The sequence below is a fragment of the Odontesthes bonariensis genome, chromosome 17 (genome assembly GCF_027942865.1).
Source record: "Odontesthes bonariensis isolate fOdoBon6 chromosome 17, fOdoBon6.hap1, whole genome shotgun sequence".
In the NCBI taxonomy this organism is placed as follows: Eukaryota; Metazoa; Chordata; class Actinopteri; order Atheriniformes; family Atherinopsidae; genus Odontesthes; species Odontesthes bonariensis.
The window spans coordinates 16214614-16235807 of record NC_134522.1 but is presented as its reverse complement, the minus strand read 5'-3'; the positions used below and the strand labels follow the sequence as shown (position 1 = coordinate 16235807).

Below are 21194 nucleotides of genomic sequence, written 5' to 3'. Positions count from 1 at the left end.
CTGTGAAGTGAGCATGTTAGTGTGGCTACACAAGAAGCAAGATGGGAAAAAAGAGGAAACAATATGAGCCTGCAGGGACATGAATATTACATGTGATTTCATTGTGTCCCTTGTGACAATGACTGCGAATGGGTGTCTGTACCAATTTGTCACACACGTGTCTACACTGAGGAGGGTAATAATGCACAATACAGACATTGTTCAGATGTAAGTACTTGTGTGAATATAAGAGCATGTGTTTCCTTGTGTGTGTGTGTGTGCGTGTGTGTGTGTGTGTGTGTGTGTTTATGAATGCACATAGCTTCTTTGAACTCACAGCCATCTCCTGGCCATAACCCAGGATCTCCAGCTGCTGTTGGATCTCTTGGAGCCGTGTCTCCTGCTCTCTCCTCTCCTTTATGTCCTGCAGGACCCTCTCTCCTGGCTGCTGGATCCCATCACACTTCCAGCCAATCTTGGAGCCAAGGCCCTGAAACACAGCAGACATGATTGGTTCTCAGAGGGAAGAAACACCTCATTTAACAAGGGTGCATTACCAGAGCAGTACTACTCAGCCTATGGCGGGCACTTGGAAGCATTTACAAAAAAATATAGCTATATAAAAGTTCAACACAATCAATTCATGTGAAGTTTTCCATTTCTCTGAGACTCAATACCAGATCCAAAGATGTTGGAGTTAATATAGTCCAAAGGCTCTTATCTACTTTTGACAGAGAACTCAGAGTTAAACCAGGAATTTATCATAGGAACTTCTCATAAGAAAGGCCTTGTGAGGTGCAACATAAATCACATATTTATGATATCCACGTGCATGAGGTCAACCATGTGCTGCATCCAAAGCAAACTTTGAAAATGGGTCAGGAGAGATCAGGAGAGGTGAAAATGAAGGAATCAACGATGGACTGTTCATAAAAGACAAGTTTATCTTTCCGGCGACCACAACATGGACCTTTTTTCTTTGGACTTTGGTTAAATTAAGTCATCAGATTAAAATGATGAGTGTCTCCCTGGCAGGGTGCCAGGCCACCGAAAAACTTCTGACAGTAGCCAGTAGAACAGATCAAAATGAAGCCAGTAAAATTACTGGATATTTGGCAAAAATATTGCCACATATACATTCATTTTGACATCAATAACTACTTGAGTTTGAGAGATACTGTGTTCCATTGTTCCGTCGATGTGACCTCAATGTGAGTACAAGTGCTGTCAGAGTCCATTCAAATTGATGTTGAGCAATTGCGTGATTGCAAGAGCTGCAGATTAGCTAACTGAGAGCATGAAACTGCCGAAAAGAGCCAAGTATATAAGTATTCATTTTTTTTCGTTTTGTTTAACAACTCATTACTTATTACAGACGAGGAACAATGTGGAGAGAAAATAAGTGCTCGAAGTAAGAAGAGCAGATGGAGAAAGCTTTATTAACGTTAGCTCAGGAAGAAACATTTCTGACACCAGATCAATTCAAACTGAACAAGTAAAAGAATATGAAAATAAACATGGAAAAACATTGAGATTAAAGAAGCCAAATATAGCCCCTTGTTGTGGTAAGTCCCAGTTTATTAATACATGTGTTTAATATTAAGAGCAAAAATAACCTGGATTCTACATTTAAAATGTAGACCATCTCCTGCACCATCTCACCAAATAACTCATCCTGTGCATCTCTAATATTTAGGGGTTTTTACTGTTCTTACCGGCAGTAAAACTTCCTTGGGAAACTCGTCAAACGACACGTATTCACATTTTTAATAAGCTACCAAACAATTTTACAAAAGTCTTTCAGACACATGCACTGAATATATGTAATTGATCATTTTGTTTACTGATTAATAGGACCAACATATTGTCAGAAAATTCTGATGTCCAATAAATGCTTATTTTTCACTTCTTAGCAATTCTAGCTATAAGCAAATTGTGTCAAAAAAAGGATATGATAATGAATGGCTATTAACTTTGTAGATACTATGAATTATAGAATCACCGTGCCAGCCAAGCAAGCAATAGCAGCAGCTAATAATTCAGCAGCACTCCTTCCCGAATATAAACACATTTGGCTAAAAAATATCCCAATGGGGGACACGGAATGCAAAACACTTTGCAACAAAATTTAAGTCCATAAACCAACCGATCACGTCACCGTGGTTACATACATCTTTGATATACAATTCATAGTTACATATTCTTCCAATGCTGAGGTCACAATGGGGAGTAGGTGCTAAAGTGGTTTCTCCCCACTCGGTTGAGCCATTATTTCTTAATAAGTTGTGATGGAGAAAGCGTTCATGAATGACCTAAACTGGGGTCATATTTTGACCCACATATACAGTAAAACACTTCTCTAAAAAATAGCAGTGAGGTCAAAAGACTGTTGGATCTGAAAGGATGCTGCCAACCGCAGGATTGTTTTGGAGTGTCAGTTGAGCGCCATGTGGTTGAAACCTTCATCTGTCTCGGTTTGTCTGGATGGCAGGCAGTCGTGTGTATGATCTAATAATGTTGAAATTAATGGCTATTTTAAAAAATGTTGACATCTCAATAGGGACTTGCATATGACAAAATGGTAGGTTACTGAAAACAGCAGGATCCAACAAACAGTATCAACCAAAATGCAGTTTCTAAATCTGTTATGACACATTTATGATAGGATGTAATCCTAGTAAAGCCAAGGGTAGGAGGGGAGTTCAGTAAAGTATGTAGAGAAGATTGAATGTTTCTGCTCTTGTAAATAAGCAAAACAGACATCCCAGCTCAGACAATGTCACATCTTGCATTAACATATATTTTAGGTAACTGAATGGCACCAAACATGATCTAACTTCATATTCAAATCTTGGCAAAAACAAAAATCTCCTAAAAACTTTCTGTGTGTGGCCTCACCTAACGGTGGCCTCTGTCTCCCTACATGGAAATAATGACAGCTTCTATCTGAAGCCTCTTTTAAGTGGTTGTTACAAGACCCTTTTGGTTACGACTCACTCATCCTAGACGACAAAAGCCAGGGCCACAAAGAGATCAGACTCCTGTCATGCACCAGAGTGAGAAACACAGCTTTCCAACCAGGAAAAATAAAAATTAAAGTCTAGCTTTACCACCGTCCTCACACCACTAAATGCATGTTGCTAAAAAAGCCCAAATCTTTGGGAGTAACGGTTTATTTAATTTGGAAACGACAGCTGCCCTACTTTTTATAAACTATAGGCTGCAAATTCCCAAGATGTATGCAAGGTTTAACAATGATAAAGTTGCCACTGACCAGTCTGAATGACTTTGGCATGTTTTTATTGTCCAAATTAGCACTTTATAAATTCTGACGAGTGTAAGTGGAAAGCCCACAGTCTTTTCATATAAGCCTCACTAATCTGACCCTAATCATAGCCGAGACAGAACATATTTCTCTGCGTTCAATCGCTTGTTATCTCTGCATTGGTCCTGGATCTTCTTTCACAAAAACAACCTTTCTAAGAGCTTCAGTGCCACAAGAGTAGGTTTTTAGCAGACATGACTGCAGACAGACAATCCTTTATGTGGCACATGAGCCAAAAAAGTTCCTCTTGCTCTTTTAATGAGCTTTCAGATCAGGCCGAATAAAGAATCTGTCATGCCCAAGTACCATTGCGCCATTGTACCATTGCTCCTTCCTAACTCCCTGCTGGCCAATAATCTTCAGGCTTAAGCTGTCTTTCAGTTGACACGGTATAAATTAACAAATCCATAAAAACCTCCAGCTAACTTTACAATAAAGTCCTACTTAATATTACTGCTGCTTTTGTTTTCATCCAATAGCATGTAGGAGACTCAACATACTGCCTTCTAATTAGGCTACCTGTCTGCAGATTCAAATGTCTAGATCTGCACACATATGCAGATTTATGAGGATATGCAGTATTTGATGTTTGAAAAAATGACATAATTGTTCATTATGAATTACTGCTCAATGTACATTGTTCAAAAGGCAGTCCATTTCTAGAGGCCATAAGATAAAAAAGTCAACTGTGATATATCAATTTCATGTAAGGATCATCTGGAGAGTGTTCTAATTGCTGAAATGAAATAACAATACAGATTTAACATTATTGCAAATCCTATGATATGACACTCAAAAGCTGTGCACAACTGAAAGTGTTAAGTTCACTTCTGTTAAATGAAAGACTAGGTGGCCTGCAACTTATTACTTGCATTACTTTGCCAATAATATTTCTAAAAGTGTAGATAATTAAAAACTTATAAATGAGTACAGTGGGTTTGGATCCAAGTCCAAGGCACTGGCTTGAACAAACAGCGACTTAGACTTTGTTCTTGAGATGAACTGGAGAGATGATTCACCTCTTGGAGAAGATAGAGGGAATAGCATTTCTCGACCTTAACAGACTCCAGCGACTGTTCTACTTATTTCGGAGTTTGTGCTTCTTTTCCAGGAATGTGAGACAGACTCAACTCAGAATGAGGTTAGACTGAGTGACTTCCAAACAGAGAGGGGGAGAGTGGCTGAGGTTCTGCTTATCTGAACATCAGCACAGTACTAGTAATTGGCTCTCCATGGTGTAGCCAGTCGACATGCTGTTCAAGACCTCCAGTGATCACATCACCTATCTGGGTCACAGGATCATCAGGAGGTCACAGAGACGTAAGACTTTGTTTCCCTTAAATAAGAAAAACATATGAAACAAATTTAGCTTTACAGAATAAAATATGTCAATCTGTTGATAAAGTACAAAAAGAATGCTTTGGAAGATTGGTTGTTGCTGTCATGAGCAGAGCAGAGCACCATTGATACTTTACTTTAGGGGGTAAAACATGCATTATCCACATTAATATAATGATTGATATCTGCTCCTCAAAGCAGCTGCATTGCACTCTGAAAATTAAAACAATTCATTTTGAAATAACTGTTTCCAGTGTAACTGAGAAAAGTAAACAGAAACAGAGCAGCTCAAGTTGAGCTCAAGAAGACAAAGAATGTTTCCTTATAACTTTTTGTAGGATTTACAAAAGACTTGCAGGAGGAAGACTTGAATAGACTCTGGAGTGGTGGTAGAACAGTGTGTTCTTATGGCGCAGTCAAACCTTCACACATATGGCCATGATGCAGTAGTTATCTCCAGGACATTGACATTTCATCATCATCATCATCAACTTTATTTATATAGCCTTTTAACACAGCCTTGGCTGAAACAAAGTGCTGTACAACACAAAATAAAACAAGGCATAAAACACAAGAACAATGTAAAAACAACAATAAACAACAACAATATTAAAATAATAAAAACAATAACAGAAACAGAGTCTCATGCTGGGTTAAAAGCCAGGGAATAAAAATGGGTTTTAAGATTAGTTTTAAAAATGGGCAGTGAAGGGGCTTGTCTGATATAAAATGGGAGGTCGTTCCAAAGTTTCGGACCGGCAGCGGAAAAGGCTCTGTCTCCTCTGAGCTTCCGTTTAGCCCTCGGTACCTCCAGGAGCAGCTGATCAGCTGACCTGAGGCAGGAGCATAAGGATGGAGCAGCTCAGAGAGGTAAGGCGGGGCGAGTCCATTTAAAGATTTAAAAACAAATAAAAGAATCTTAAAATGGATTCTAAAATGCACAGGCAGCCAGTGGAGGGAGGCTAAAATGGGAGTGATGTGCTCCCTCTTAGGTGTTCCAGTTAGGAGGCGAGCGGCAGCGTTTTGGACTAACTGGAGACGTGCGAGGGAGGACTGGCTGACTCCAAGATAAAGAGCATTGCAGTAATCCAGCCGAGATGTGATGAAGGCGTGGATTACTGTTTCAAAGTGCGTGCGTGCGAGGAAGGGCTTCACCTTTGCCAGCTGCCTAAGATAAAAAAAGCTGGACTTCACTACTGCACAAATTTGCCGGTCCATTTTAAAATCACTGTCCATCTTAAAACCCAAGTTTGTGACTGTTGGCTTCCTGTTATGCGCCAAGGTGCCCAAGTCAACAGGAGGAGATTCGCAAGAGCCACTGGGACCAAACACCATTTGCAAATGAATATCTAAACAAGCATGCATTTTGGAAAAAATAAATAAATAAAAGTCCTATGGACTGATGAGGTTAAGAGAGAATTGTAGGCAGCAATGAGCATATCCACAGTAAGTCTGGACAGAAGAGGACTGAAGATGTCAGTGGCTTTTAAAACAGTGTGATAGATCAAAAATTCAACAATTAACCTGCTCAAGAAGCCCAGTCCCCTCACCTAATCATCAGTGAAAATTTGATGGCCAGATTTCAAAGCAGCAGTGCACACAAGGCACCCCAGGAAAGTGGATGAATGAATTTAATTCAATTTAATACTTTAATAATCCCTAAAGGGGAATTACATCTGCTTACATGTGTAGTATAAATTGTTGTAAAAAAATCAACTGAGAACTGTTGGAGAGTTGGAGAGTGTAGCAGAAAGAGTTGAAGTTTGAAATCTCCAGAGAGCTCCATGAATGTATTGTCGAATTTTGAGCCTGGCAACAACTGAGTTAACGACGTCACATGAAGCATGTGGCTACCAAAATTGCACAGGTGAGCTCTCTTAGTAGATAATATGAACAGAAACTCCAAGAAAGCGGCTCCAGATGTGGTACAGAGATGCTCCTTCACAGTAACGTGATGAATTAAACTACATGTTGTAATGAAGCAATGCTCCTCCATTACTCTTATCGCTCTGTCTGTAGCTTTCTTATCATCTTATCATAGATCGAATACGTCACTGGAGATCGAACCACAAGCCTTCCATTTGGATCCACTCTACCATATACAGTCATGTTTAAAAGAGTGGACATCCTCTTTGGCTTCTAATGTCTTACATATCAGGACACAATAAAAAATTTAAAAAAACTCTCCGGTCCTAACTAGGTCTTAAAATTGGGAAAATATAGGCTCGGATAAACAACAAAACACAATATATCACACTGTGTCTTAGTCCTGTTTAACAAAAACTGAACCCAAAATGCAGAGGCAGTTTGTGGAAAACAATCCACCCCTACTGCTCTCAGGGAGTTAAGAGTTAGGCCTACTGGTTTGAATGAGGATTTATTCTCTGTTTGTATTAGTCTATTCTTGATTTGCCTTTTTATAGTCCCCTCTTCTGGTTTGACTTTGTTGTTATTCTTGCTTTTGTCTTTACTCTTAGTTTTGTCTTGCCTCAGTTCTAGTTGTGTCCTAGTTTACGCTTTACTTTACTCTGTTCCACACTCACGCCAGTAGTTGTCCTCAGTTCCCCTGTTTGGTCCTCCACTCCATCACCTGATGTCAGTCTGTCACAGCACAGTATCTATGCTCCTTGGTTTGTCTAAGTCATTGTCAGATGCTCACCTGGTTATTCTCTGTAGTTCGTTTCATCGCTTGTCTGATTTTCGACATCTGGTTTGTCTGTAATGTAACTTTTGTTTTCACAGTTTAGTTTATGGTTTTCCGGCACTGCTTTTAGAGATGCATTTGTTGCTGCCCATAATCTGGAAAGGATTATGAGACCATTAATGAAAAACAAATTTGAGTCAGTCATCTTTCAGGGAGAAAGATGATTCGAAAGTGGGAAATATTCAAGACAGCTGTCAATCTTCCCAGGGGTGTACTTCTCAGTAGGTTCACCCCAAGGCCAGACTGCGCAATGTTCAGTGAAACTAAAAAAAAAAAAGGAGAAAAAAAACCAAGAACTACATTTCAGACTTTACAGGCTTCAGTTAGCATGTTAAAGCTTGTGACAGTACATTTAGAAAAAGTCTAAACAAGTATGGTTTGTTTGGAAGGGTTGCCAGGAGAAAGACTCGTCTCCCTACAAAGAACACAGCAGCACAACTTAGGTTTGCAAAGTTGCATCAGAACAGATTGCAAGACTTTGGGAACAATGTCATTTGGATAGACAAGACAAAATTTGAAACGTTTGGTCATTATACAAAGCGCCATGTTTGATGAAAACCAAACGCAGCATTTGAGCACAAACACTTCATACCAACTGTCGAGAATAGTGGAGGGGGGATGATATGTTGCTTGTTTTGCAGTCACAGGACCTGGACACCTTCAAGTTGTCTGTATATCAAAGTATTCTGGAGTCAGTGGGAGGCCATCTGTCTGTCAGCTAAATCTTGACTGAAAAACACAGATCAACGATCCCAAGCACAGCAGCAAATCTACATCATGGCTGAAAAAAAAAGAATGAGTGTTTGAGTCAAAGTCCAGATTTCAAGCCAATTGAATTGCTGTGGTTCGACCTTCAGAAACCTGTGCATATTCAAATGCTCGCAAACCTCAATGAACAGAAGCAACAAAGTAAAGAAGAGTGAGCCAAAATTCCTCTGCAATCATGTAAGAGACTAATAACGTCATACAGAAAACCATAATTTCAAGTTATTGCTGCTAAAGATGTTTCCACAAACTACTGAATCATCACATGTCTTAGTTTTTCACACACTGCTTCTGCAGTTTGGCTCAGTATTTTTTGGCTTAGTTTCCTCCATAAACAATCACATGGCGTAACATGTGATGTGTTGTTCTTCATCTGAGGTCAAATGTAACTCATTCTAATGCCTGGTGGGAGCTAAAAGATTGCCTGATACATAAAAACTTAGAGGTAAATGTACCTTGTTTTTCACATGACTGTAGCCGATACCATTCCATCTGTGATAGGCCAGTATCGGCCATTGTGACCCTGATGTTTCAGTCAGGCTCTAGAGAGGAGCTGACAAGTGCACCTTTGTAAAATCTGGCTACTGTCTAACTGTGACTGCAACAGTACTGCACTGTGATTTCACACTGAGTTCAAAATTAACAGAATTATTAGCAAAAAAGAAGGCTATTCATGCATTATGTTATAACTACATTTCGTGACGTCTTTGTTTTATGAAATAGCTCAAATGTGTCTTTAAAATAACTTAAGTGAAGCACGCAATTGATTTTTAAGTGATTATTAAGATCTTGTGTTTAATCTTATGACTTCAAACAGACACGACATCCCATGTAGATTTTATCAGTGCGTTTGAGTGTGCAAAAGCTGCAGCGAACAAATCTGGGATGTCTAAAACCCAGCAGAGGAACTTGATTGTATGCAAGTAGAACATATGACATCATATCGATAACATTTGTTTGTTAGCAGAGCAAGTCATTGAGATTGGTTATCTGGTGCTTCTTCATCACTCAAATGTGGGCTGCATGTGTGGTGCATCTGGCCAAATACAACAGCTGGATCCCCTACAGCAGATCCATTCTAAGATACATCTTGTATGCAGCAAGGACACCAGACAAATGTTTATTTCAACATCACATATTAGCGTCCTCTTGGATCCAACATCAATATGTATATTTCGAAGCTGCAACAGCACGTAGCAGCTCACTGGTGATGTTTTACATCAGGTGTTAAAAGGCCCAGCCTGAGGCCAGACAAAAGAAAAGAAAGAAAAAAAACCTCTGAGACAGCTCGGAGCTTGTTTACAAATTCAAAACATGCAACATGGAGATAGCTTCCATTAAAGCAACTATTCCAAGGAAGTGTCAACAATAAAATCCAAAATGCGACCATTCGCTTCAAACTAATTAATTAGTGCAATGTGTGATCTTGGATTTTTCATATTTTACAGATAGGCAAGCTAGATGCCACAGAGATGAAAAAAAGACTGGGCATTTTGTAAATACAATGCAACAAAACACCGAAAGGAGAAAATAGTTGCTGGGTCTTTCCCTGGAAAACACTTATGTGATGTTGACTCTCGCCAACATTTCAGACCACAGTTGTTTTTTTTAGCATGCAGTTGCCACAGAATGGCTCTCTGACCTTCACTCTGAGCGCTTTTGTTTCATTTGAAATGTCTGTTAGTCACGCATTCATTAAAAGAGAGGCTTGTTTTAGTTATGCTCTGAATTACCATTTTATTAAGCTCCAAGATACAGCCAACACAAAAGCCATGCAATAACTGCTATCTATTCAAAGCTGGGGTAATCGTTTCAAATGTACAATATTCAGTGAAATTATAAGCCCTATGAACTTTTTTACTCAACCAAATGCCAAAAATAAAAGATAAATGCAAATTTGACCCAATATCAACAAAAACATGATCTGGAGTTTTGTCGGGTAATTATTTAGACCGTGAAGAAGCCCCTCGTTATTCACAACTCAGTGTAAATAATTCTGTTACAATGACAGAATACTTTGAAAACTGATTTGCTGTTGACTGGAAAATTATACTCTCCTGTGTTTACAGGATGCTACACAATGGAAAGAGAAAGTGATGTTATGAAGAAAGAAAGCCAGCCGTGCAGACTAACACGAAGATGTTGTTTAGGATAGCACACTCCTGTCTTTCTCTATCTGCGTCTGTGCCCCCCCCCCCCCCCCCCCGCATATCTCTTAAAATGTGAAGTAGGAGCTCTGGCTGTGCCACGTGGACCCAGGCTACCTGCCAAGGCCTGTCCACATGCCTTGCCACGAGCACTCCCTGTGAGCAAGCTGTTCGGAAGCTTGAGAGTTTCTCGACTTCTCCCTGTGTCTCTAATTTCTTTTTGTGTCTTTTAGTCTGACATTTTGCCCAGCTGTGGCCTGTAGTAGTATGCTTTGAGGCAGCTGTCCTGGAACACAGCTGTATGCATTATGCTATATATATATACTGCCTATCTGCAGCTGACACTGTGTTAAGAAAGGTAATGCAAACAAAGACATATTCTAACTCTTAGCATCATAATTCATCCTCTGTAAAGTTACACTGCAAATAAATCTACTATTGCTCCATAAGAGAGAATGTGGGGTTTATATATCCACCACCTTAAAAATGTCTCTGATATGAAATCTGTTTGTATGTAAGCTGTCTTTTCCTCCTCCAGAGTTCATGTTTTTACAACAGTATCTTGGATCCCTGTTGACTTGGTGATTGGTGAACATTCCTGAAGTATTAGAAGATTCACTTGTGGATCATCTGGACTTTATACATGCTTTCTGTTTCAGAAATGAGGGTGGTCTGCAGCAATCATGGTTGCATAGATCAAAACCTCCTGGTGAGCTCTGCAACGCTCAACGGGGTTACACTGTCTACACCACCTGTGCGTTCTCAGAAACTGTGCAGGATCCAAAGAGCATCAAATATCTTAAGATGTCTGATCTTTCTGATGTTTTCACTTTATAGATTGTAAAAGAAAATACTTTCATTCGTAATCCCTGGAAACCACTGTAAATACTTCCCAGTGTGTTGCTTAAACTGTTTAGAGACACTCATATGATCATCTCCACCCAGCTTTGCTTAGCTAACATTAGAAAAATTATGTATTTGCCAAAGGATGATACAGGCAAGGAGAAATGCGAGCAAAGAGTTTAAAAGGCAGACCGTGATCAATATTTATCTAAAGCATCTGGATGGATAAATCATCCCAGCATCCTTTTGCACGTCTTGTCTCCCAATGACAGATGTTGCGTGTTTTTAAGCACCAAGTCTGACTTATTTTTCAGCTGATGAAAGTCTTACACAATTAATTGTGACTTTTGGGACTGTGAGACCTGCCAGTGTTGTTCTTATAAAACTAACATGTATTGTCGTCGTGTCTGGAACAGTGTCATGAACGGTGATTGTTACCTTTTCTTTTTGGGGTGACAATTTTGTCCCACAATGTAGAACTAATTCTACAATTTGAGTTTTTCCCATTCATATCAGTCGGTTTTGATTTGGCTTGTGGAGACAGGAGATCAGACAATATACAGTATAAAGGTATGTTTACTCCTAACAGATGATTGGGTAAATAAATTATCTACCATGGACTGTCATAATGAGTTGAACAGTCCAAAGTCAGATCTCGACCATGACAAAGGAAAAAAATCTCTTAACCACTTAACACAACTGTGGCTGTGGGTAACACCAGTGGGAGAGGCGTTTATAAGAAGACAATAAACTGGGTCTCACGGGAATTATAGGGTAGTTAAGGGTGTGGCGTCCATTCTTTAAAATTGTGCGAAAAACAGCAAGTGTGCCACATGACAACCCTGACACTTCAATTCTCCCCATGCCACTGTCTAGCCATCACAATAATATTCAGTCAGGTGAAAGAGAAAGGAAGCCCTCTTTCAGTTCTAACGTTTTATTCATCATGACAATATAATTCTATAAAAAAAATTGACTGGTCCTTACCAGGTCTTAAAAGGAGGCGAATATAACCTCAGATGAACATTGGTTTTTACACTGTCATGCAAAGTCCACCCTAACTGTTTCCATAGATATTAAGAGAGTAAGTAGCAGCCAGGTGCTGCTAATAAAATGCACTTAATTAATTGATATCAGCAAGTGTGAGTGCCGATGTTTTGTCAGTTTGCAAGTCTGGAGCATGCAGGTGTGTGTTAACACAATGCCAAGGAAGAAAAACGTTTGCAATGATCTTGGAGAAGCAATTGTTGCTGCCCATCATTGAGAAGGATCCTTCACAAGTGGGAAACATTCAAGAAAGTTGCCAATCTTCCCAGGAGTGGATGTCCCAGCAAGTTCAACCCATGCAATGCTCAGAAAAATTAGAAAAAACCCAAGAGGTACTTATCAGATTTTACAGGCCTTAGTTAGCTGGTTAAACTTGCAAGGAACAAACCCCATCTCTTTAAAAGCACCAACACACCACAGCTTAGGATTACAGAGTTACATCAGAACAAACCACAAGACTTCAGGAAAAATGTCCTCTGGACAGAAAAAAAAAAGTGGAGATGTTTGGCCATAATGCACAGCACCAAGATTGGCAAAAAACAAACAGAGCATATCAGTGCAAACACTTCATACCAACTGTTCAGCATGGTGCTGGAGGGCCGATGGTTTGGGCTTGTCTTGCAGCCACAGGACATGGGCACCTTGGTATATAACTCATCTGTATACCAAAGTATTCTAGTATCTAGTATTCTAGAGTCAAATGTGAGACCATCAAACTTAACTGAAAGTGGGTCATGCAACAGGAAAAACAATGACACAGTCTGGGCCAAATGCTTTGTTTTGTTTTTTTGTCTTTTTTATCAGAAGTGAAAAGGAGCGTATGTCCTTTTTCACATGACTATCCAAGGATATTAGATGTTTCATATTAGCACACAAACTCTCAATTACAATAACAGTTCCAGAGTAAGAGAGAGTTGGCAACCAGCGTGATAAGTGCTGATGTTGAACTCTCCTAAGCTTCAGCTTCTGGTAGGGGAAAATAACAGATACCCACTTTTTCTGTCTTTAATTAGCATAGTTTCAATATTTCAGTAAGAACATGAACATTGTATTCTAGTCAGGACAATTTCTTCTTTATTTTATGTATTGTTGCTGTCATTTACTAAACAGAAATAAACAGAAATATAGTTCTGTTGAAAAATAAAAAATATCTTTAATATTTTCAGCACATGACACAACTCAGCCACAACATTAAAACCACCCGCCTAAGGACACCTCCTCAGCTCTGAGCTCCCCGTCCAACAAAACCAGTGAAGCTGTCATGTGCTATCAGATGCCAAAACATTAGCAGCAAATCCTATTAGTCCTGTAAACTGCGAGGTGGGGGCTCCATAGATCTAGCATGTTTTCCAGCACATCCCACAGATACTGACTCATATTGAGTTCTGGAGAATTTAAAGGCTAAGTCAACATCACAAAAATCTTTTTGCACCGTGGCACGGTGCACATGATATACCGTGGGATATCGTTCCCATGAAGGCGTGTCCTTAGTATGCAGCAATGCTTCAGTTGGGTGTACATCTTAAAGTATCACACATATAAATTGAAGGAACAAAGGTTTTACCAGTAGAACATTGCCTGGAGCATCACATTACACCCTTTACCATACATCAAACTTTCCACATGAAGGCCACCTTTTTCCATTGCTCCGTGGCGTAAAAGGCACACTCATGGGCCCATCCTAGGCACTACTAGCATTAAAAAAAAAGGCGGGGTTGATTGCATGACTTTTAAACTAAAGGGGGAGCAGAGGTGTCAGGAAGCAGTAGGAAATAGTTGGGTAGCGATGTCCTTAAAAACTGGCTTTGAAAACTATGGGTATGATTTCAAGACCTTATGCAGTTCAATAACCTGAAATCCTTTGAGCAGTTGGAATTCAGGAGGTCATATTTCAGGGTTCAGTATGAGAAACTCTGTGAAATTAGACCATATATTGAATTATTATTCTATCACTGTTGTCTTTCTTTGGTCTAATGTTGGTAAGAGCTAAACACCCCCATTATGGAGATGCTCTGACTGAGTTGTTTAGCCATCACAGTTACGTTTGCCCAGTTCTCCTGCTTCCAAAACATCAACTGAATGTTCACATGCTGTGAAAAATATCCCACCCCTTGATAGGTGTCATTGTAGCAAGATAATCACTGTTATTCACGTCAGTAGTTGTAACATTGTAGGCGATTGATGTTTAGTCTCTGTATCAAGTTTCTTAACAGGTCTGCTTGTGCCCTTACTTTCTATCATGACTTCTAATGCAGTTTACACTTGGGGATTCCAAAATCAAGGCTAAATTCCAGTAGAACATGCTGAAGCTTTTCCACCGCTTTAATTACATGACCGGACAAAATAAAATAGATTTGCAAACAATCCACTGACCGCATCGCCTTGGTCAAAAGGGCGTTTTCTGCGCTAAAGTCTGCTCTCTCACTTAACATTCGCTGCAGTTAGAATCATGAGTGCTCATCAGCAACCACACACTGTGACTAAGTGACCTCATAGCCTTACATCAAAATATATATCCAAGCAGTGCACAACAAAACACAACTGGAGTTACTATGCAAATATAGTGGGAGCTAAAGCTCTGCAGATTATGAGAGAGATCCAGCACAATCAAACTGTGAGAGTAACTGAAAGCCACAACGCCAAATGTCTTAGTTTTTGTTGCAGCCACACTTGCAAAAGATAAAACCACATATAAGACGGCAGCATATGTACTTCTCATCTGTGAAACACACACACTCAAACACTTACACGCCCATGTCACTCACACCAGTGAACTGGGATGACAGAAGCCTCTCTGCTGGCTTCAGGCTGTGGGTGGTGCAGGCATTACCACACAGTGGTACAGTAGAAGTGGTGTACTGTATATGAATGCCTCATGTCAGCAGATGTTTTTAATGACAGAAAGGCTTATTTCAGCTGAAGCCTGAGCAAAGGGGAGCAACATGAGGAATGCAAAAAGAGCTATCGTGAGCACAACATGAACAGTGTCCAAGGAAAACAGTGTTCAACATTGTTTTGCCTCCATTCAGCCCAGATCATTAAGAGGGTCTGCAGCTACCTTTTTTCCTATCGTCAGAAATCGGGAAGAGAGAGCCAAAGGCAAAGAAAACAAAGACATTTCCCATCAAGAGTTCACGACTGGCCCTGTGATGAGTGATGCTGTGCTTCTACAAATACTGATCCTGTAGTTTGGTATCTTGACCCAGATTGGTGATTGGATTTTGAATACCTCATCCTCTGGAGAATTTAGCGCCTGCCACAGACAGCAGAAGAGAAAAGTTCATAGACAAATAGCTGATCTTAATCTATTGATATCTACCTTATCACAGAAGCCTTAAGTCTAAAATCAATAGTTTCAAAAAGAAGTTAAATGGATTTCTGCCAGTATATGATTGGCTGTGTGCTATTGGCCTCACGTGTCAATATCTCCAAATGAAAGGGAAAGCAATGTTCCTTTTCTGGAGTTGGCACTCATCTACCTCCACTAGCTCTGTAATTACACTCTCAGGGGGGGTTGACTCTCTTCTGTGGCTTTCCCAGATAGTTCCAGGCTTCACTGCCTCTGTCCACCCTCACAGGCTCAGGAGACAGACTTGTGTAGTCAGGATCTAACACAAAGGTGTCTGTGCAGGAATGGAAAAATATCAGTGAAAGCTTAAGAGGAAAAGACAACACAGCTCTAAAGATGCAGATTTAAAACCTGGCAGGTTGTTTGTAAGGGAGTGCTCAGTAGGGAGGCTTGGATTACCTCCTCTTTCATGTAAAATGTGACATATCATCCATCTGAGACCTCAAGAAAACAAGAGACAGCGGGAAACAGGGAAATCTAGGTCATGATTTAATATCAGAGGGAGAAACCATTTCAGTGCTTAAAACTGGCTGATGGTCATTTTGTGTTTAGTAGTGCCTGGAATGAGCAGGCAAACATGTAGGTCCCTGGACTGCTGTCTAAATGGTTCCAGTTATGAACTCAAACTACCAAGAAGAAGGGTGTCTGCAAAACAAAAGCATATTTCCTTTTATGATCTCCTTGAGAATTTACGGCTACTGACATGAAGTGAATGACTGGCTCTGAAAGAGATTTACTGAGCTGGCAGTTTATTTTCAATTAATGCCACAACAGGTGTGGCGTTCACATTCCTTTCATCATAATCTAAAACGTAAATATTTAAACTTTTGCTTTCTAAATTGAGAAGTTTGAAGAAGAATCATCTGGATTTACTTGACCATCAAAGGTTCTCTGCATTGGCTGTGTCAGCACTAATGGAGAGAAGATGATGGATGGATGGACGAAGCTCTTTTGACTGGTGAAGATGATTAAATAGTGGTAATGGAGGAAAATTAGATTGCACCAAGTAACACATGCACCTGTTTTGCAATGTCACAGTTTTTTAATCATAGGCTAAAAGTATACTCCTTATTATCATGAGAGTCAGGCACAAGAGATGATTCTTATTTTGAAGGATCTAACAAAAGACAAGGAGAGGGATGGCAGTGTCACCACCATTTATCTTAAGTATTAGTCTACATCAGCTAGTACAAAGTTCTAGTGTAAGCACCACCTTGATAGACTTTAATGGAAAAATGCACAGAAAAAGACTTGAGTGCCTCCAAATGTCCAAATGTGTTAGGCTGGTTTTTGCCCCCATTTTCAAATAAAATCAGTTGAGTAAGTGAGCAAACTCACTGTGTGAAAGTGAACTATCAGGGCAGTAACATGTGCTTTTCCAACCTTGGGATTGAAGAACTGCAGTTCTCCCCTGTCTAAATAGTAGGAAATGCAAATCTTTGCAATGCTGGAAAGTTTTTACATTTACAAATATCTGAGAAGTTAGTTCTCTGGAGTGACGGGTTTGGAGGCTGGGTTTGGCGGTTGCCAGGAGAACGGTACTTGTCTGACTGCATTGTGCCAAGTGTAAAGTTTGGTGGCGGGGGATTATGGTGTGGGGTTGATCTTCAGGAGCTGGGCTTAGCACCCTTAGTTCCAGTGAAACTGAATGTTTCAGCATACCAAGAGATTTTGGACAATTTCATGCTCCCAACTTTCTGGAAACAGTTTGGGGATGGCCCCTTCCTGTTCCAACGTGACTGAGCACCAGTGCACAAAGCAAGGTCCATAAAGACATGGATAAGCAAGTTTGGTGTGGAGGAACTTGACTGGCCTGCACAGAGTCCTGACCTCAACCTGATAGAACACCTTTGGGATGAATTGGGACTGAGAGCCGGGCGTTCTCGTCCAACATCAGTGTCTGACCTCACAAATGCGCTTCTGGAAGAATGGTCAAAAATTCCCATAAACACACTCCTAAACCTTGTGGAAAGCTTGCCCAGAAGAGCTGAAGTTGTTATAGCTGCAAAGGGTGGGCCGGCATCATATTAAACCCTATGGATTAAGAATGGGATGTCATTTAAGTTCATATGCGTGTAAAGGCACATGAGCAAATACTTTTGGCAATATAGTGTAAGTCAGAGAAATGACACAATGTTAAGCATCACCAAAAAAACAAAACAACAGAGTCTAAATCAAAAGAAAAAAGAAGACATTCTCCATATATAATTGAATGAAACCTTCTCGACCTTTCTCATTGCAGTTCTTGAGGAGTTACTGAAACCATGTACAGCATAAACCCAGAGCTCGAAACATAAAGAGTGTTTTTGGATACATACCTGAGACATGTTTAAGTTTGTGTACGAGCTTTGCGCAGAGTAAAATTCTTCGATGGGAAGGAGACGGCGAATTTTGCAATCAATCTCAATCAGCTGCTCCAGATCAGACGGCTCTGGGGTGTAACCCTGGCCTGTCAGGACTGACACATCTCTCACAGCCTCCTGGAAGAAAAGCACAAGTACAATATGTCATTCTCCCCTGGGTATAAGCCTGCTTTTCTCTGTGGCAACTGAAACAAAAGACTGATAAACATCATGTAGCCACTGCTTGGTTAGCAATATCATGACAGTGATGTCTGAATCAGGGAAGAGGTTGCCAGTCTGCCTTTTGCTCTTGGTATTTCATTTCTTGACAGGTCAAGTGTCAAACTTTGACAACTGCTTTTTTTTCACAGTGTCTGTCTACAGCTGTGCTACTCATATTAAAACTTATGGAGAGTGGTTGATGGTGAGCTCATTAAAGCACAGCAATGAGATAATATCTTGTTATATCATGATACTATCATGCCAAAAAGATCATAACACAAAGAACACAGCTGTATCCTCTGTACATTGGGAAAGGGGTCCTGAAGAAAACTGGCAAAAAAAAACACAAACACAGAGGCCAGATGGAGCACAATGCAAATCCGAAATATAAAAACAAGACCTAACATTTTTTTTATGATACTGACTCTTACTTCACATGTAGATCTATTTGGTTGTTTCAACTTCTGCTGTGATTTATTTGAATGTGGCAGAATATTTCAATTGAGACGGGCCTTTCTGTTCACATAAATGTTTTCCAACTTCTGCGAGACAGAATTGGACTTTTTTGAAAGACACAACATAAAACTATCAAGCACAGGATGATTTAAACCTGCCGTTGTTTACTATAGGACACGCATAGCCATGAACAAGACATAAAACACAGCCTTAGAAAAAAGAGTTTAACGCTGATCATTCTGCTCTGCCCTCTCGATCCGTCCACTTGATGGTCAAGTCATATTAAGTTGACATTAAAGGAAACTTTGGATGTGTACGCGAATCACTGAAAGCTATCTGGACAGACCAACAAACTGACTGATAGAAAATCTAACCCATTCCATTTGTTTGAATAGCAATTTTGGAGAATTTACTTATTTACTTTTAGCTGAAGGTTAGACAATGACATAAATGTCACTTCCATGTCTTTGTTTTACGTAAAGCCATAAATCAAAAATTTAGTGAGCTTTAGAATTTCTATTAGAGGGACTTTAAATGGACTCAAACTAGCATTTCCCTCTATTTGCAGTCTATAAACTAAGCTTAGCAGATTGTTTTGGTTGTAGTGTCATAATTTGTGTGACTCCAGAATGAATCTTTTTGTTGGATTCTCTTGAAGAGAGTATTTAACAGTCCGGCTTTTATAGTAAGCTAAGATAATTGGCTACTAGCTGTATTGTACAAAACAAAATAATAAAAATTATTTACACAGCTGCAGCATTATTTGGACAACTCAGAATGTCTTTAATCATGCTTACTGAGCTCCTTTTTCCCACATTGAGAACAGTTCTGCGATTACTGACTGCTACTGATTTAGTGTTTCAGGTTACCACAACTACACCTAAGTGCAGAGGTTGCTAGGAAGAGAGCCAGTAACTTGGGGAAAAAAAGTGTGCGGGGTAAACAGCAGCTTTTGGTTGATGTGTCCCAGGGGATTCTGCCAAGAACTGCGTGAAGTCCAAAGAACTGAAGACCCCTTAATGCCAAAGTCCTGGTGCCATAAATAATGTGCTCGAGCTCCATCATGACCATTCGTAACAACATGAAGTCTTCTTCCAGCCAATAAAAAAACCAAGAGCATCTGCGGTCCCCTCAGTTTTCTATCTGCCATCATAATCACTGCAGTATTGTTCTAGAAGTCAAGGCAGACATCATAAAAAGAGCAGCAAGACATTTAAAAAAAACCCTGGCAAGCTGTTCTACCCATGCAGAGTTGCCGGGGTCAAGTTAAATGGAACCGCATGTTAAAGGTAAGTATGTTGTTTTTTTTCCCGCTTTCAAACAGGCTTCATCCCATCTGACTTCAGACTGCCTTCACAGCTGCCAAAGGAGTTATTAAGGCAGATTAAATGTGAAAATAAAAACATGTGAAGTTAGGATGGCGTAGGTGGGTTCGCAAGGATACACAGACTGCTCCAGGTGGCAGGGTCTCAGATGAATCCTCAGAGGGAAACAAAAGATCTCATTCTCCTAACTTCAAGCCCCGTCGGCACACCCTCACTGTGAGTGCAGCTTTAGCTTATTGTATGACTATATGAAAGATCCTGGCTTCTGAATTTTGCTGAAACCCAGAACAGAGAATTTCTATGGGCACAAATTAGTCAGTAACATGAGGCATTCCAAGTGAACTGCACATGGCATTTGACATCTGGTTCATAATCTGAAGTTCTTTGAGGAGTCAGAACCTTCGGCCCAGAGACCATCTCATCTGCCAGGAACTTATCACAACATGAATATTTGACCAATTCTGCTTTATACTGTAGGTTCTTCTAAGAGCCAAAGACCGGCTAATTGAGCAATGGGTTTGAAATAAAGATTCATTAGAGAAAAAGTTTATAGATGCAGAGACTGTGTGAAAAAGGCTGTGACGTGACTAAACACTGAAGACACTGTTAACATACATAATAAGCGTTTTAACTGTACTGAAAGTAAGCTTTACATATTGGTAGCAGAAGCAATGGATGCAATCATCTGCTGCAGTGTTTCTCCCCAATAAGACCTCAACCCGTGAGATGGTAGTATTAAGGAGTATGAAAAAGAGAGACTGCAGCATATGTTGTCTGTTAGAGCTTCATGTCAGCCTACCTTGTTGTCTGTGCCTCTGGCGCAGTCCTCTTCCTCTTCATCTATTTCTCGGAGAAGCTCAGCCAGACGCTCTTTCTCTGCATGGGTCAAAAACACTTGGCCCTCCTCACCACCAACTAGCTATTGTAGGACACAACATTGGGGAAAAGAGACTGAAAATAATTATTTTCATAGCATTTTTATTCTTTTTTTAATGAGGCCAACTGAGTTAAACACAAGAAGAGAAAAATATTTTCCTAATTGGAAAATAAACAGCACTTAGTTACGCAATGCATTTTTCACAACGTGAACTTTCACATACCTCGATGTTCCTTTTGATAAAGTCCTTTTGTATATTCTTGCTTTCAGAAGCTCCACAGTGGCTGCCTTTAACTTGGTTGTCCCCAACATCCTCAAAGTTTACTTCAAATGATTCAGTCAATCTGGTGGGCCTCTTTTCATCTGTCAGGAAAGGTACACGCAAAAGTCAGAATAACCATTAGGCATTCATGGATTTTTACTGAGACTGAATAATTACCATGAGTTTGAAGCTGCCCATATTACTTTGAAACGG

The 21194-nt window shown here is 40.0% G+C and overlaps 1 protein-coding gene across 1 annotated transcript in view; it reads right to left on the bottom strand.

Moving 5' to 3' along the window:
• The window catches only part of fsip1 (fibrous sheath interacting protein 1), a 31917-nt gene that overhangs the window by 9365 nt on the left and 1358 nt on the right, over window positions 1-21194 (bottom strand). The window contains exons 5-8 of the mRNA XM_075448336.1: window positions 20943-21082; window positions 20642-20761; window positions 17816-17977; window positions 317-469 (exon numbers count right to left, since the gene is read on the bottom strand). Of these exons, the coding sequence (XP_075304451.1) occupies window positions 317-469; window positions 17816-17977; window positions 20642-20761; window positions 20943-21082 (575 nt within the window). The remainder of the gene's footprint in view (window positions 1-316; window positions 470-17815; window positions 17978-20641; window positions 20762-20942; window positions 21083-21194) is intronic.